Raw genomic sequence first — 18983 nt, 5'->3', positions numbered from 1 at the left:
TTGGATGGCAGAGTGAAGGAAAAGCAGTCAACAAGTGCTCAGCATGTGTGGGAACTCCTCACAAGACTGTTGGAAAAGCATTCCAGGTGAATCTGGTTGAGAGAATGCCAAGACTGTGCAAAGCTGTCATCAAAGCGAAGGGTGGCTACTTTGAAGAATATCAAATATAAAATAGATTTAGATTTGTTTAACACTTTTTTGGTTACTACATGATTCCATATTTGTTATTTCCTAGTTTTGATGTCTTCACTATTATTATACAATGTAGAAAATAGTACAAATAAAGAAATATCCTTGAATGAGCAGGTGTGTCCAAACTTTTGACTGGTATTGTAGATCAAACTGAGATTGATGACAATGGCCTTATGCATTTATCTGACCCCCTGTGCTGCCTGCTCCAGGCCCAGCTGCCTTGATAAGCAATGTGCTGATGAATTCTTTCAGGGCTGGAGGTTGTTTGATAGTGGGGGCTTTTCCAGATCATATGCCTGCAGGTTAGGGTGTTATCAAAAGCTGGCTTTTTGTTTGGGTCTGTCTTTGACTTCACACAGCTGCATTGAACGATAAAGAGGATAGGTCTGCTCTGGTGAAAGCTCATCACTCCCCTTCTCTTCTATCTGCTCCCTCTGTTTTCGGAGTTGACACACTATTCATAACACTGACACTGTGACAGACAGATTGTGTGTGTACGTGTGTGTGTGTGTGCATGCTTGGGTGTGTGGGTGCGTGCTTGCTTGGTTGAGTGTGTGTATATGTGTGGGGATTGAGAGCAAACAGGGAGCTGTAGCCTATTTAAACTGCTCAGTGCACCTTTCACATAGTTTTTCCCAGGTCTCCAAAGTCTAAAGTCTACAGAGATTTAATCTCACAAACCAGAAGTCTAAAATCTACAGAGATTTAATCTCACAAACAAAGTATGTATAAAGGACGAATAACTAATGGCTGAATGTCACTATTTTCAAGCTTTTTGGATTAATAGATGCCTGGCTATATCACATGTTCTGTGATCAAGAGCTCGTGTGAGTGCCTGCCTTCGAGGCACATACATGGTCCTACTCCCAACCGACCTTTAGTCTTCTGTAGCAGCCACAAGTCTCCGCCTCTCAAACGGCGCTAACCCGATCCCCACCCAGTGATCCCCATTCACTCCAAATCCCCTGCCACCACCCCCAAGCCCCTACCGCCGCCAGCCACTTCCTACCCAGCCCTGATTCCGAAAACTCTGTCCCTGTGAGAATCTGGCTCTTCACGCAAGCCATTTTCTAACTTTGTCACGAATAGAAAAAAGGAGAAAACAACGCGAAAAGTGGAGATAGGAGCAAACCGGATAAGTGTTCTATTGCCCCGATTGTTGGCCCGCGGCGGGGTGCAAAAAGGGCAGGCCGAAAAAAGACCATAAGATGTGGATCTGGTACATCTTGCTTAGTTCGGGGACGGGCTCAAGCTCGGTTGGTAAGTTTTTTTTTTTTTAAATACATAGCTTTTCGTATTCAAGCTTTTTCATCTGTCGGCGCTTCTAACAGTGCCGCTGTGGCTGCTCTGGAAGGGAAAGAACAAGCGTGCTTTCGCAACAGACGTAACAAAAACGATATATCCTATTTGCCACTTTTGTGTGCACAATATCGTTGTTGTCATAAATGTTACACTGTTGCAATGTAACCAGCGCTAACTTCAAGCGGAGTGGGGCTGCGAAGGCTGCGAAGTCGATTTAGTTCCGCTACGTCCCGTTGTTTTACTTTTGCCAACCCGAAAGCAGCGGGCTATTCTCAAATTCCCGTTCTTTTCTTGTGGCGTGTAGGCTATGTTTCCCAGGACATCGCATTGCATGTCAGTTTGTCGTTAAACGTTTGGCAGCCATGTGTAGGGCTAGATTGCCTTATACTGTTGTGTTTGTGAGTAAGGATGCTGTGTGAAGTGTGAGAGGTGAATCAGAGGGAGAGGAGTCAGAGGACACATGGTAGTTATGATCTGAGGTTGTTGACAGGGCAGCGTTGACAAGTCAATCTGTGCCCCTGCCCCGCCATGGCAGCTGAGGGGCCGAGTGGGGGGCATGGAGAGAAGCCTACTTCTATCAGACTGTGCAGCAGGCAGTAAGTATTACAGAATTACATTACCAGGATAGGATTTTAAATGCTTTCAGTATGGCTACATGAATTTGTGGCCTTCCATGTATGCCTATATAATTATTTTAAGTACATGTAACCAGAGCCCTATATTGAGAGCAACTAACCTACACAGAAAAACTGTAGTAACAATATTGTGTTTATAGTTACATAGTAGATCGTTTTTCATTCAATAAAGTTCAGTGTAGGCTCTAGTATGATGACTATTACCAAGTTGCATAGACCGTTCTACAGGTTCGAATAAAGACTGACAGGTGAGAGTTGATTTGCTGTGCAAAACACATTGAGCCACTCTATGAGGGCAATGGGAGTTCAAAAGATGATGCCTTTTTGTTATTCAAACTCAACATGTTTCAGATTTAAAGGCTACCTCAGAGTACTGAGTTGACTTGTCCGCAACGAGAACCGATTTGTCACTTTAAAATGTATGCTAAAAAAAACATAGATTTTTAAAGTTTAACAAACCATACAACTCTATGAACAAGTACTACTTTGAACAATTTACACAGAAAATGTCACAAAACACATTTACTGGAAGAACTGTGCAGATGCAAAGTTTCGTAACGATATTACGGTAAAATCGCCCTTAGTTTCTAATGCGACAACGTTTTCCAAAAATGAAGATTCAAGGATGCCTGCAAGAAGACAGTTTTGACATGACACGTTGAGTTTCACATTTTTTATTTTGGTTATCGAACTACAGTAGGTGAAGTGGATTTTAAACCGCTAACGGAATTACATCATTGGTCCCTGATTTGTACTATACAGAAATGCATAATTATGGGTATGAATATCATTCTCTTCATGGTGATGCATCCTGAACAGGTACACAAATGTAGAAATATGCAATATATGTTTAGCATATTTGGGTATTATTCTACACACTGGCTATTATTTGAATGAGCTCTGCCCCCAAACGACCACATTTGGTTGGTCCGGACCAGACAAAATCTGAACCAATCCTAGACGTCTATGTTTCACAAGTTTGGACATCACAGCACAGTATGGCACAGCAGAGTTCAGTACAGTAAAGTACATATGTTCAGTACAGTAGAGTACAGTGCATTAAAGCACATATGGTTCTCTACTCCAGTGTGCTCTACTGTACTTTACTGAACTCTACTGTACTGTACCTTTCTGTACTATACTGTACAGGTTCTAACGATTAACTTAGTCTTAAGATGCTTTTGGAAAACCGGGCCCTTTACTGTTCTCTACTGTGCTCTACTGTACTGTACTGTGCTGTCCAAACTTGTGAAACAGACATTTATGATTGGTTCATATTTGGCCCATCCATGGATGTCCTTGTTACAGTAAATGGAAAGGTGGTAGATGTCGGTAACGTCAGTGACTAACTGGCGAGAGAGAGGAGGGAGAGGTTGTCCAGATTGTTTTTATAGTCTTGCTTTGACCACCAGATGACAGAAAGAGAAAGAAAACCGTTATGAGCTGAACATAACAGTATGCCAGTGGAAAGGAGGACAGTAGCACGTGACCCAACTGTGATTTCGGATTTTTTTTTGTGATTTCGGAAATTACGAGTTTTAATCACCTAATAATTCATAAACAAACTTGATATCGGTAAAAACACGAACTAATTGGTACATCTAACTTTCCTTGTTACGTATGTGAATGTTCATTATTCTCCCTCATGAGGGAGAGAAATTAGAAATAAATATCTTAAAAATATGTAGGTTTTTGGCAACAGAATTACAAGCATAAAGTCATGTTTTAAAAATGTACAGTAGGCAAATAATTTATCCAAAACTAAATATAAGTGTTCATATTAGTTAGCATGGGTCTTTACTTCAATATTCTTATGTTTTCATACGTTTCTCATACATTTTTTGACTTTTCTGGTAGATGTTTTCTTAGACCCCTTTTCCATCTCTCTGACCAGAAATCAAAGCCTTTGCTTATTCCTATTTTTTTTTTATACCTTAATAAAAATAAATAAAAAGAGACTTAGCTTTCATTTGACACCTAATATGAACTTCACATGTTGGTGCTCATGGGTCCCAGACTCAAATCATTTAGCTGTGTAGCCTACTACTGTACCTGTCAGTTTGTGAGACTCATGCTTTTTAAATAAATATTGTTTTTGCTGCATGTTTGGGCTCTAAAAGGGATGTCTATTTAATTCTGACAACTAATTCCCAGCCATCTGCCATTCTGCTACTCATGTTACATTTTGGAATGCGGGAAGGTTTTTTAGCTAACACACTTTTGTCTTGATGTCTTTTTCGGTAACTCTCATTTCACATTTGTTTAGCACTTGTGAAATCTGGTGTAAAACACAGTCTCAGTCTCAGTGTTGCAGTACAGTATGAAGGCCTATATTACTTTAGTTGGTAATATCTTAAACAGTGGTAAATCCATACATATGACACATGCATTAAATGTGTTAAAGTTATATGTTTTATTAGATTTAGAGGGCTGTCAAACTTCAGGCCTCCACTCTGCGACCGACCCATTTTGGTCTGACCGATCAAGGTCACCCAGACCTGATCACTCACTCACACACACACACAGCTGGCTATTATTAATAACAAAGTGAAACCTGTCACGTTCCTGACCTGTTTTCCTTTGTCTTGTATTTATTTAGTTGGTCAGGGCGTGAGTTGGGTGGGTTTGTCTATGTGTGATTTTCGATGTTGGGATTTTGTGTTCGGCCTGGTATGATTCTCAATCAGAGGCAGCTGTCAATCGTTGTCCCTGATTGAGAATCATACTTAGGCAGCCGGGGTTTCACGTGTTGTTTGTGGGTGTTTGTCTTCCGTGTATGTAGTTGTGCCACACGGGACTGTTTGTCGGTTAGATTCTCTTTTGCTATTTTGTTTCGTTTAGTGTGCAGTTTAATTGTTAATAAAACATGGACACTTTCCACTCTGCGTTTTGGTCCGATCCCTACACCTCCTCTTCTGACGAAGAGGAGGAAATCTGCCGTAACAAAACCGAGCAAATTAAACCTGCACATGCATTGTAAATATAACTTTCCAAAATGGACTCCAGGTCTGTCTGTTTGTGCTCTGCAGAGGCCATTTAATGTGTCTTCCTCCTCCCGTGACTCTGTGTTCAATGGCACCCTGTTCTGTCGGGTTGGGTTGTAAAGAATTTCCGTTATAATGAACCATATAAATCACAACAGACCTGGCTGGAATACAGTTGGAATAACTTCAGAGAGAGAGAGTGTGTGAGTGTGTGTGTGTGTGTGTGTGTGTGTGTGTGTGTGTGTGTGTGTGTGTGTGTGTGTGTGTGTGTGTGTGTGTGTGTGTGTGTGTGTGTGTGTGTGTGTGTGTGTGGGTGGTCTTTTTTGTGGTCTTTTCCAGGCTTGCCCCTGAAGTGAGGTAAAGTGGGAGAATGGCCCAAAAAACTTTTATTAGTCATTAGCACTATAGAATAGTGGTGTTCCACCATCTTCTCATTGAAGACCCATGTGAATCACCAAAGCTCCACCTGACCATGTCTCACCTGTCAGAATGAATGTGTAATGAAGTGATGGTGCTAGCGTAGCATATATAGTGAGGTAAAGTATTTGGACAGTGACACTTGTTTTGTTGTTTTGGCTCTGTACTGAGCACTTTGGATTTGTAATGATGCAATGACTATGAGTGCTGACTGTCAACTTTTTGGGGGGTATTTTCATCCATATCAGATGAACCATTTAGAAAAGACAGCACTTTTATAGATAGTCCCCCCATTTTAGGGAACCAGAAATATTTTGATAAATTCGCTTATGTAACGATCTTCTTCATCTGATGAACAGGATAGATCGGACCAAAACGCAGCGTGGTAAGTGTCCATGTTAATTTATTACAACTGAACACAAAATACAAAGTGAAACAACGAAAATCGAAACAGTCCTGAAAGGTGCTACAACACAAAACAGAAAACACTACCCACAAACCACAGGTGGGAAAAGGATACCTAAGTATGGTTCTCAATCAGTGACAACGATAGACAGCTGCCTCTGATTGGGAACCATACCAGGTCAAACACATAGAAATAGAAAACATAGAAAAAAAACATAGAATGCCCACCCCAACTCACGCCCTGACCAAACCAAAATAGAGACATAAAGGAACTAAGGTCAGGGCGTGACATTATGTGTATTAAAGTAGTCTAAAGTTTAGTATTTAATCCCACATTCCTAGCAAACAATCACTACTACATCAAACTTGTGACTACAAACTTGTTGGATGCATTTGCAGTTTGTTTTGGTTGTTTCTGATTATTTTGTGCCCAACAGAAATGAATGGGAAATAATGTATTGTGTTATTTTGGAGTCACTTAGTATAAATAAAAATAGAATATGTTTCCTAACAATTCTACGTTAATGTGGATGGTACCGTGATTACGAATAATCATTCATGAATTGTGAATAATGATGAGTGAGAATGTTACAGAGGCATAAATATCATAACCCCCCCCCCCCCTTAAAAAAAATCATGGTAGCATCCACATTAATGTAGAAGTGTTCAGAAACATATTTCATTCTTATTTACAATAAAAGTGACTACAAAATGACACAATACATTATTTACCATTAATTTACAGTACCAGTCAAAAGTCTGAACACACCTACTCATTCAAGGGTTTTTCTTTATTTTATACTATTTTCCACATTGTAGAATAATAGTGAAGACATCAAAACTATGACATAACACATATGGAATCGTGTAATAACCAAAAAAGTGTTAAACAAATCAAATGGTATTTTATATTTGAGATTCTTCAAAGTAGCCACCCTTTGCCTTGATGACAGATTTGCACACTCTGGGCATTCTCTCAACCAGCTTCACCTGGAATGCCTTTCCAACAGTCTTGAAGGAGTTCCCACATATGCTGAGCACTTGTTGGTTGCTTTTCCTTCACTCTGCGGTCCAACTCATCTCAAACCATCTCAATTGGTTTGAGGTGGGGGGATTGTGGAGGCCAGATCATCTGATGCAACACTCCATCACTCTCCTTCATGGTCAAATAGCCCTTACACAGGTGTGTTGGGTCATTGTCCTGTTGAAAAACTAATGATAGTCCCACACAAGCGCAAACCAGATGGGATGGCGTATCACTGCAGAATGCTGTGGTAGCCATGCTGGTTAAGTGTACCTTGAATTTTAAATAAATCACTGACAGTGTCACCAGCAAAACACCACCTCCTCCATGCTTCACGGTGGAAACTACACATGCGGAGATGATCCATTCACCTACTCTGCGTCTCACAAAGACATGGCGGTTGGAACCAAAAATCTCAAATTTGGACTCATCAGACCAATGGACAGATTTCCACCGGTCTAATGTCCATTGCTCATGTTTCTTGGCCTAAGTCCTTTAGTAGTGGTTTCTTTGCAGCAATTCGACCATGAAGGCCTGATTCACGCAGTCTCCTCTGAACAGTTGATGTTGAGATGTGTCTGTTACTTGAACTCTGTGAAGCTTTTATTTGGGCTGCAATTTCAGAGGCTGGTAACTCTAATGAACTTATCCTCTGCAGCAGAGTTAACTCTGGGTCTTCTTTTCCTGTGGCGGTCCTCATGAGAGCCAGTTTCATCATAGCGCTTGATGGTTTTTGCGACTGCACTTGAAGAAACTTTCAAAGTTCTTGACATTTTCCGGATTGACTGACCTTCTTGTCTTAAAGTAATGAGCACTGTCATTTCCCTTTGCTTATTTGAGCTGTTCTTGCCATAATATGGACTTGGTATTTTACCTAATAGCCTATCTTCTGTATACCACCCATACCTTGTCACAGCACAACTGATTGGCTCAAACACATTAAGAAGGAAAGAAATTCCACAAATGAACTTTTAACAAGGCACACCTGTTAATTGAAATGCATTCCAGGTGACGACCTCATGAAGCTGTTTGAGAGAATGCCAAGAGTGTGCAAAGCTGTCATCAAGGCAAAGGGTGGCTACTTTGAAGAATCTCAAATATAAAATATATTTTGATTTGTTTTAACACTTTTTTGGTTACTACATGATTCCATATGTGTTATTTCATCGTTTATGTGTTCTCTATTATTCTACAATGTAGAAAATAGTACAAATAAATAAAAAGCAGGTGTGTCCAAACTTTTAATTGGTACTGTATATTGTGAACAAAATAATCTGAAACACAACCAAAACCAACTGCAAATGCATCCAACAAGTTTGTAGTCACAGGCTTGTAGTCATTGCTTGCTAGGAATATGGGACCAAATACTTAACCTTTGACTACTTTAATACACATACTGCATAAGTGAATTTGTCAGAATACTTTTGGTTCCTTAAAATGTGGGCACAATGTATAAAACGTGCTGTTCTATCTAAACCAGGGTTTCCTAAACTCAGTGCTTGGGACTCCAAGGGGTGCGCATTTTGGTTTTTGCCCTAGCACTAAACAGCTGATTCACATAATCAACTAATCATCAAGCTTTGATCATTTGAATCAACTGTGTAGTGTTAGGGCAAAAACCAATGTGCACCCCGTGGGATCCAGAGGACCGAGTTTGGGAAACGCTGCTCTAAATGTTTCACCCGATATGGCTGAAAATACTTTCAAATTAAAGCTGACAGTCTGCACTTAACCTCATAGTCATTATACCATTTCAGTATAGAGCCAAAACAACAAAAAATATGTCACTGTCCAAATACTTTTGGACCTCACTGTACAGTCGTGGCCAAAAGTTTTAAGAATGACACAAATATTAATTTCCACAAAGTTTGCTGCTTCAGTGTCTTTAGATATTTTTGTCAGATGTTACTATGGAATACTGAATTATAATTACAAGCATTTCCTAAGTGTCAAAGGCTTTTATTGACAATTACATGAAGTTGATGCAAAGAGTCAATATTTGCAGTGTTGACCCTTCTTTTTCAAGACCTCTGCAATCTGCCCTGGCATGCTGTCAATTAACTTCTGGGCCACATCCTGACTGATGGCAGCCCATTCTTGCATCATCAATGCCTGGAGTTTGTCAGAGTTTGTGGGTTTTTGTTTGTCCACCCGTCTCTTGAGGATTGACCACAAGATCTCAATGGGATTAAGGTCAGGGGAGTTTCCTGGCTATGGACCCAACATATCGATGTTTTGTTCCCTGAGCCACTTAGTTATCACTTTTGCCTTATGGCAAGGTGCTCCATCATGTTGGAAAATGCATATTTCGTCACCAAACTGTTCCTGGATGGTTGGGAGAAGTTGCTCTCGGAGGATGTGTTGGTACCATTCTTTATTCATGGCTGTGTTCTTAGGCAAAACTGTGAGTGAGCCCACTCCCTTGGCTGAGAAGCAACCCCACACATGAATGGTCTCAGGATGCTTTACTGTTGGCATGACACAGGGCTGATGGTAACGCTCACCTTGTCTTCTCCAGACAAGCTTTTTTCTGGATGCCCCAAACAATCGGAAAGGGGATTCATCAGAGAAAATGACTTTACCCCAGTCCTCAGCAGTCCAATCCCTGTAGCTTTTGCAGAATATCAGTCTGTCCCTGATGTTTTTCCTGGAGAGAAGTGGCTTCTTTGCTGCCCTTCTTGACACCAGGCCATCCTCCAAAAGTCTTCGCCTCACTGTGCGTGCAGATGCACTCACACCTGCCTGCCGCCATTCCTGGGCAAGCTCTGTACTGGTGGTGCCCCGATCCCGCAGCTGAATCAACTTTAGGAGACGGTCCTGGCGCTTGCTGGACTTTCTTGGGCGCCCTGAAGCCTTCTTCACAACAATTGAACCGCTCTCCTTGAAGTTCTTGATGATCCGATAAATGGTTGATTTAGGTGCAATCTTACTGGCAGCAATAACCTTGCCTGTGAAGCCCTTTTTGTGCAAAGCAATGATGACGGCGCGTGTTTCCTTGCAGGTAACCATGTTTGACAGAGGCAGAACAATGATTCCAAGCACCACCCTCCTTTTGAAGCTTCCAGTATGTTATTCGAACTCAATCAGCATGACAGAGTGATCTCCAGCCTTGTCCTCGTCAACACTCACACCTGTGTTAACGAGAGAATCACTGACATGATGTCAGCTGGTCCTTTTGTGGCAGGGCTGAAATGCAGTGGAAATGTTTTTTGGGGATTCAGTTCATTTTCTCATGATCACTCTTCATAACATTCTGGAGTATATGCAAATTGCCATCATACAAACTGAAGCAGCAGACTTTGTGAAAATTCATATTTGTGTCATTCTCAAAACTTTTGGCCACGATTGTATGTCAAACCTTATTGTCTTGCAGAGTCCTCATGGCCTGATAGTGCCTGCTACTGCACAGACACACACATGCACACAGACACACACGCACGCATGCTATCCCTTCTTTCTATCAGACATAGTATATATATTTTTTTAGGAGCCCCATTACCTGTTGCCAAGGCAGCAGCTACTCTTCCTGGGGTCCAAACAAGGATATTATTTATTCAATGACTATCTCCTATATCTGCCGTCCTCAGATTCGTTATTGTATTTACTGTGAAGCAGCGCCCTAAAAATAACGGCAATGGCAGTGTGAGGAAACAGACAGACGTAAGCATGCCCGATATCTCCATAATCAAGATGAATGTGTTCCATTACAGTCTCAATAGTACTTCACACTTCAAGACACAGGTGGTTGGATGTTTTCATTCATAACCACCGTCGGGTGCCGTAATAATTTCTCACCTGGTGAGACTCAGAGTCGAGGAGCAGAACCAAGTTGTATATTGTTTACCTTTGGTTGATATTGTGCTCCTGGGTTGTTCTGTTGTCAGAGAAGGGTGTTTAGTGGCTAGCCCTGTGTGTGTTTGTGTGTCCACGCACAAACATCTGTGACTGTATGTGTGTCTGTGCAGTGTGTGCATACCATGTGTGTGTATGCCTGTGTGTGTGTGTTTTCACCTCAGCTGATATGCTCCCAATCATTGTCCTACTGTGTCCCTTGAATTAGGCCTGCCTTGTGTGTGATAGAGTTGGTGCCATTTCCCAGAGTTGTCAAACAAAGCCACATGACTGGAGTCACCTTTCAGACCTCCCTAGCACAGCACCACACTTTCAACTCAATACCAGTGCTGTGTTTTGAACCTCTATCCCTGTTACAGACATGGGCCAGACTATTACAGACAGATTTCAGTAGTTGCAGCAGATATGAGAATGCAGACAAATCCTCTATCTGCAATCATTGAATTCCTTAAAAAAAATACTACACGTAATGGGATTAATTAGACCAATTTTTTGTTATTCTTTCTGTATTATTTTCATTTAATTTGGATGGGATAAATGAATGATTGATGTGATTCTGTCCATCTCTACCTGAGATGTAGCATCTCCTTCCATCCAACCTGAGCTCTGCTCTGTGATCTATTAATCGCGCTGCTTCATGTTTCATGGATCTGATCTATCTGGAGATGTATGGATCGGAGGGGAAACAAAAGAAGAGAGGTTTGAATAAAAGGTTGTCCAGAGAACTCATTAGAAATTGATTGCTGATCGATCCAAAGTGCTTTGCTATTCCATGAAAGGCTCAGTCTCATCATTGTCGTCTATCGATCATATCTACTTCCCTGGAGCCAAGATTAAACCTTTGACTGGTTGGATGGTTTTATACATCGATAGCTAAGAATCTTCTCTGACTTAGTTTGTGAAGTTAAAAGACCCTGTACTGCTAACTTCGGTGGGCCAAAGTTTGTAATCCTGGTGAGATATTTCAATAAGGTATATTCATAACATATGACTTGTTAACTGTACTGCTCACCATGGTTTGGCCTAGAATGTGCTGTATGCTCTTTCCCTTGGAGTTTATAACATTGATCCAGTCACTTCTGGTCTTCATTCAAATGGCCTGTCACAAGTTTAAACTTTCAAACATTAATATGAGATATAGGCTTTAATCTGGGAGTTAGGTCCCGGCGATAAATCTGTTTTGGGAGTTTTTAAAGGAGACTCTTGTCTGTTTGGCAGTAATTGACTCCACACACTTGCACACATGAACACACATACAAACACACACACACCTAGCTGTACGCCAAAGCCAAGGAGTAGCAGCAGAGAAGTGTTACTTAAAAAAAAACGTATTTATCCGAATACCGTCTTTTGGAATATAATGACAGTGCCATGTAGAGTGGCAGTGTTTCATGTCACTGCAGTTCTGTCTCCTGGCAACCCATTAACTCATCATCGCCACAGAAACAAGGAAGCCTGAGGAGGTAGGAGATTCCATACCCCTCATTCTGGGCAAGGGTGGATATAACTTTATCTCCCATGGATAACCAAATCTACTAATTGTTTGTGATGCCTACAACACACCATTACCTCTTCTCTCCCTCTCTCTGTCGGTTTTCTTCTGTTCTCTCGTGTTGTGTGTTGGAAAAGGCCATTATGGCCCTGTGTTGTCCTCCTGCTGCCTGCCAGACAGCTGGGTCCCCTGCTGTCCCTGCGATCAGGAGTCATTTGCTGTGTTGTGTCACCCAGCGTGGCATCACGGACACAGACAGCAATCCCATCATCCCTCTGAGACTGGCTCACAGGGTGTTATTTGCTGTTGTGTACTATCTGCTATATACCATTGATTGTGTACTTATGTGCTGACTGAGTGTAGGTCACTGGATAAGAGCTACTACATTATTTTTATGATAGTTTTTGGGTTACACTAAACCTTGGTATGGATGTATTGGCAAAGTGCATGGTTTGTAGTTATATTCATGTGCTTGCAGTGGAGAGCTGAACTCCAAACAATAGCTGTGGACAGTCATGACATTATTATCTAATATGATGCTCTAAATATGCAATCTATGGCTGTCTCTGACAAAAAAAAATAGCTTGACTGACAGTAGTCTTCTTTCTTTTTCAATTGATCAACATTTTTAAACGTCTATTTTTCCATATATAGACACACCCTATGTTTGAATAAAATCAACTCTATGTAGGCTACTGAGGTTGTCTGATGCTTTAAGCACTGAAGCATACTTCATTAAAAATGAAGACACACAAATTACTAAAGATGGAGCCAGAGATCAATATAGCCTAACAAGAAGAACAAAAACGTGTTCCCCACCCAACCCCCCTCCTCCAGCCTCCAGCCGACCCCCCTCCTCCAGCCTCCAGCCGACCCCCCTCCTCCAGCCTCCAGCCGACCCCCCTCCTCCAGCCTCCAGCCGACCCCCCGCCTCCAGCCGACCCCCCTCCTCCCGCTGCCTGCTGCTGGCCTTGTTGTTTTTATTAGATGTTTTATTTCTTTAACCTTTATTTAACTAGGCAAGTCAGCATTCCCTTGTGGAGGGATGACTGAAAAAAAGGCAGAAGGGCAAAGTACAAATGTAGTCCGATACTGAGCAAGACCAACTCCCAGCCTCAGTGTAGAACAAAAACTCTGCAATGTTAACTGGAGCAAGTAGAACAGCTAAGTCTGCAAACATTCACAATTTCACACTCTAGACATCTCATTTCTGATTTGGAGTTTCACATTAAAGTTTCACATTCTTTAGCAAAAGCCAACAAATAAAAACATTGCAGCCCTCAAGTAGAATATATCCTGATAAAAATAAGTGTCCTATACATCACATTGGCTACACATGGCCTGTCTGCAAGGAACTTGAAACATTGTATCAACTATTAACTTCTCCTGCTAGCAAACCTGTAACATTGTATACAATATTCTGGAGCTTCAGGCCAATGAGCTCTGGACAGACAGACACAGCTGTAGACTATTTGCGCAAGGGATAATCAGGTAAGCCTATTTTATGACGTTTCCACCGGATCAGAGCATAACATTTTTCCCCTTTCATGCTGAGTGGTTATCGAAAGAGAAAGAGCTGGAAAGATTTTTCAAATAGGCTACGTTGAGGAACTATTGTCATTCTCAATGGATGTAAAAACAGACTTTGTTTACTTGCTTTTTGAGGCGAAGAAAAAATGAGCTCAAAAGTGATGGTGAGTTAGAAAGAAAATCTGAAATAGTATCAGATCCCCAAATGGACACATTTCTAGGCCTACATTTGCACGCAGGCCAGGTAGGCTAGGCCTACTTATATGCGTAATCAGGTACGTGTCCTTACATCATTATTGACAGGAGTGCTCCAAACAAGACAATGAATGAATTGACAACTCGTAAATGGAATGAAATAACCCCCCCCAAAAAAATTCACAGGTGTAGCCAAGGTTGTGCCCTTTGCAAACAACGTGTCCTCTCCTACAATGACAACGGTAAGACTGTAATAATAGTATAATGAATGCATTAACAGAAATGACTGTAACCAAACAAACATTGTAGATTATAAAGGATGTTAATTAACGGTAAATGTACTACTGGTGATACTGGCGTGCCATCCCTGCGGCCTCCACAATGGATTAGTCCACTCAGACAGGCGTGAATCAGACAGGTGTCTAGTGTGCCATAATTGTTTTAAATATATTTGCCACTGCTCAACTAAAATAATCTTGGTCGACCAACAGCCAGTCGACCAAACAATCGTCCATTCGCCTAAATGGGGTCAGCCCTAATGCAATCACTGGCAAAGTAGTCATAAAGTCTGTACATTGCAAACACACAAACCAAACACACAAATAGTTTTATTTAAATTGGAGAGCTTACTAGCGGACTTGTGTGTTTTGCATAATTTCTAATAAATATGTAGATCAGGGCTCCAACACTGTTCCAGGAGAGCTACCCTCCTGTAGGATTTCAATCTAGCTTGATTCAGCTTATCAACTAGTTAATTTTTAGAATCAGGTGCGCTCGATTAGGGTTGGTGCGAAAACCTACAGGACGGTAGCCCTCCAGGAACAGGGTTGGCGAGCCCTGATGTAAATTGTCTGAATCAAATGTTCATTGTTCTATTAGGTGTGTCTGCTGTCATAGCAAGCTCTTTGGTATTCCTCATAGAATTACATATAGAACTTAAGTGAAAACGGTCCACAGGGCCTCAATAGCCTGAAGTGCAACCTGGTCTCTCTCTCTCTCTCTCTCTCTCTCTCTCAGGTCACACTCACAGGTCACACTCACCACTGAAGAAAGTATTTTTTCAAACAAGTTTTTAATGTGAAACTCCAAATCAGAATTGAGATGTCTTAGAGTGTGAAATGGTGAATGTTTGCAGACTTAGCTGTTCTACTTGCTCCAGTTAACATTGCAGAGTTCTTGTTCTACACTGAGCCTGAGAGTTTGTCTTGCTCAGTGTTCGATTACATTTGTACTTTGCCCTTCTGCATTTTTTTCAGTCATCCCTCCGCAAGTCTGCATACTTTAGAATAAATACTGATGTGAATACTAATAAAAAACATTGAATATGCCTTATCTCTGTGGTTTTTCATAGAGATAAAGCAACATAAATACAAGAGTAACATACCAAATTGGTGACTGATGGACAGACAGACGGACGGACGGAATGACTGAATGGTGGCTTGACTTCTTTCTGAGTGAAGTGGCCAGCTGACGCATCAAGACTTCTAATAGCTCTCCTTCCTCCTGTGGGATGGAGAGGTGTGATTAGGGCTTGCACAATTACTGTATAACCGTGTACCTGCCAGTTATGGATGAAGACCATCATGAAAATAAAATAACCGTCATAACTCCCTGCAACAGCAGCACATGGAGTCAGGAGCAGAGGAGAGGATAAAATGTTTTAGTTTTTTTAAATACCTAGTTATGATCTTCCCCTCCTCCCCTCTTCTCTCACATCACATTGGCATTCAGCTGAGGCTACCAGTGGAATTCTCTCCACCTTTTATTACACTCACACAGACACTAACCTCTCGGGTGAAACTCCAATCACAGATGAGAATCTTTCAACAGAAAAGCCAATTACGCACTTGATGTTACTCTCCCAGGCAAGTGCATCAATGAACAAATAAGATCAATCTCAATTTGGCAGACTATAAATAATTACCTCTTTGTCACAATTAATTTCAAAGCTTTGACTTAAGACCCCATGATATTGATATTGAATTTCCCATTATTGCCTACCTGAAAATACCACTCGTTAAGCGGAGATCAGCTCAGAGCATCGTACTGGAGCCTGGGCGTTCTCCCTGGTGTATAATGGATGATGAAATATGTCATGTAAGAAAGGAAGGCAATAATATTGCCTGTCTGAATGATTTTAGAGAGGTGAATTCAGGCGGAAGAGAGAGGAAGGAGGAGGAGCACATTGTTTCACTCCTGTTGTGTCAGAAATCTGTCTTTAAACCCCTAGGAGACACACACACACATTCTCAATCTCTCTCTTAACACAAAGTCAAACTGCTTGCGCATGTGTGTGTGTGTGTGTGAACGCGTGAATGTTTGGGAGCGTGTGTGTATGTGTGTAATGGGTAATCCTCTCCTGGAGGGGGACAGTGGAGACGATGCGCTCATCTTCACCAGAACTAATCGGCTGATGCTGCCTGCTGTTTACATCTCCCCCCTTGCCAGCCCAAATCAAATGCAAATCCCATGTTAATTGCTTTAATGCTGCTTCTCTGTCAACCGTGGCTTGGCATCTCTCCCCACGACCAGGCCACTAAATCATATCAAATAAAATGTTATTTGTCACATGCGCTGAATACAACAGGTGTAGACCTTACCGTGAAATGCTTATTTACAAGCCCTTAACCAACAATGCAGTTCAAGAAATAGAGTTAAGAAATAACTAAATAAACTAAAGCAATTTTTTTTTATAAAATCAAAAAGTAACACAAGAAAATTACATAACAATAACAAGGCTATATACAGAGGGTACCGGTACCGAGTCAATGTGAGGGGGTACAGGTTAGTCGAGGTAATTTGTAAAGTGACTATGCATAGATAATAAACTGCGGCTAGCAGCAATGTAAAAACAATCGGGGGGGTCAATGTAAATAGTCAGGATGTCCATCTGATTAATTGTTCAGCAGTCTTATGGCTTGGGGGTAGAAGCTGATAAGGAGCCTTTTGGTTCTAGACTTGGCGCTCCAGTACCGCTTGCCGTGCAGTAGCAGAGAGAACAGTCTATGACTTTGGTGACTTTTTTGGGCCTTCCTCTGACAGGAAGCTTGTCCCCAGTGATGTAATGGGTTGTGTGCACCCACTTATGCATAAATAAAGGCACACAAATATATATATTCTAAATCATGTGTATACAGTATGTATCTGTTGGGTGGAGGTAGAGCTGGGAAGATAAACCTAAAAGTATCTACACCAACCATACCGATCACTTATCGCAGGCATTTTGCTACTTTTTCATTACGAAAAGTAGCCTATACTATACTGAACAAAAATATAAACGCAACATACAACAATTTCAACGATTTTACTCAGTTATAGTTCATAAAAGGTAAACAGTCAATTAAAATAAATTCATTAGGCCCTAATCTATGAATTTCATATGTCTGGTCAGGGTCACAGCCAGGCTGGGCCTGGCTTCCCAGTGAGTGGGCATGGCTCCCAATTGGGTGGGCCTATGCCCTCACTTGCCCATCCACTGGGGAGCCAGGCCCAGCCGTTCAGAACATGTCTTTTCTCACAAAAGGGCTTTATTACAGACAAATACTCCTCAGTTCCATCAGATGTCCGGGTGGCTGGTCTCAGACGATCACGCAGGTGAAGAAGCCGGATGTAGATGTCTTGGGCTGGCGTGGTTACACGTGGTCAGCGGTAATGAGGATGTACTGACAAATTCTCTAAAACAACGTTAGAGGCGGCTTTTGGTAGAGAAATGAACATTTAAATTATCTGGTTCCAGCTCTAGTGGACATTCCCTAAAGTCAGCATGCCAATTGTGAGCTCCCTCAAAACTTGAGACATCTGTAGCATTGTGTTGTGTGACAAAACTTCATATTTTAGTGGCCTTTTATTGTCCCCAGCACATTACCTGTGTAATGATCATGCTGTTTAATCAGCTTCTTGATATGCCACACCTGTCAGATGGATGGATTATCTTGGCAAAGGAGAAATGCTCACTAACAGGGATGTAAACAAATTTCTGCACACAATTTGAAAGAAACAAGCTTTTTGTGCTAATGGAACATTTCTAGGACCTTTTATTTCAGCTCATGAAACATGGGACCAACACTTTACATGTTGTGTTTTATATTTTTGTTCAGTAAGAGATACATTTGAAGTTTGAAATGAAATTTGTTTGCTAATATGGGTTATTGTCAATGTGACGATTGATGGTTACAACCATCAAACTAGTAGTAGTGGTTCACAGTAGAGGTGCATATGCAGCAGTTTGGGCCGCCTGGCTCATTGCGAACCAATTTGCCAGAATTTTACATAATTATGACATAACATTGAAGGTTGTGCAATGTAACAGCAATATTTAGACTTAGGGTTGCCACCCGGTTGATAAAATACGGAACAGTTCCGTATTTCACTGAAAGAATAAGTGTTTTGTTTTCGAAATGATAGTTTCCAAATTTGACCATATTAATGACCAAGTGCTCGTATTTCTGTGTTTATTATATTATAATTAAGTCTATGATTTGATATTTGATAGGGCAGTCTGACTGAGCGGGTGTAGGTAGCAGCAGGCTCGTAAGCATTCATTCAAACTTTACTGCGTTTGCCAGCAGCTCTTAGCAATGCTTGAAGCACAGCGCTGTTTATGACTTCAAGCCTATCAACTCGCCTATCAACGACTTCAAGCCTATCAACCAGCCTAATATCAACTGATATTAGGCTGGCAATACTAAAGTGCCTATTAGAACATCCAATAGTCAAAGTTATATGAAATACAAATGGTATAGAGAGAAATAGTCAACGCGTCATAATTCCTATAATAACTGCATCCTAATATTTCTTAACTGGGAATAGTGAAGAACTGGGAATATTGAACCACCAGCTTTCATATGTTCTGAGCAAGGAACTTAAACGTGAGCTTTTTTACATGGCACATAATTGCACTTTTACTTTCTTCTCCAACACTGTGTTTTTGCATTATTTAAACCAAATTGAGCATG

At 41.2% G+C, this 18983-nt stretch overlaps 1 protein-coding gene across 2 annotated transcripts in view; it reads left to right on the top strand.

Annotated features, from left to right (window-relative positions):
* Positions 1-1079: 1079 nt before the first annotated feature.
* The window catches only part of LOC139540100 (low-density lipoprotein receptor class A domain-containing protein 3-like), a 123946-nt gene continuing 106042 nt past the window's right edge, over positions 1080-18983 (top strand). The window contains exon 1 of one of the 2 annotated variants that reach the window (XM_071343665.1): positions 1080-1452. In XM_071343665.1, the coding sequence (XP_071199766.1) occupies positions 1401-1452 (52 nt within the window). In that variant the 5' untranslated portion in view covers positions 1080-1400. The remainder of the gene's footprint in view (positions 1453-18983) is intronic. The other variant, XM_071343664.1, reaches the window with a different exon arrangement.

This window comes from Salvelinus alpinus, chromosome 15 (genome assembly GCF_045679555.1).
Source record: "Salvelinus alpinus chromosome 15, SLU_Salpinus.1, whole genome shotgun sequence".
NCBI classification, from domain to species: domain Eukaryota; kingdom Metazoa; phylum Chordata; class Actinopteri; order Salmoniformes; family Salmonidae; genus Salvelinus; species Salvelinus alpinus.
The sequence above is the reverse complement of the archived record's forward strand: the minus strand, read 5'-3'. Positions and strand labels throughout refer to the sequence as shown.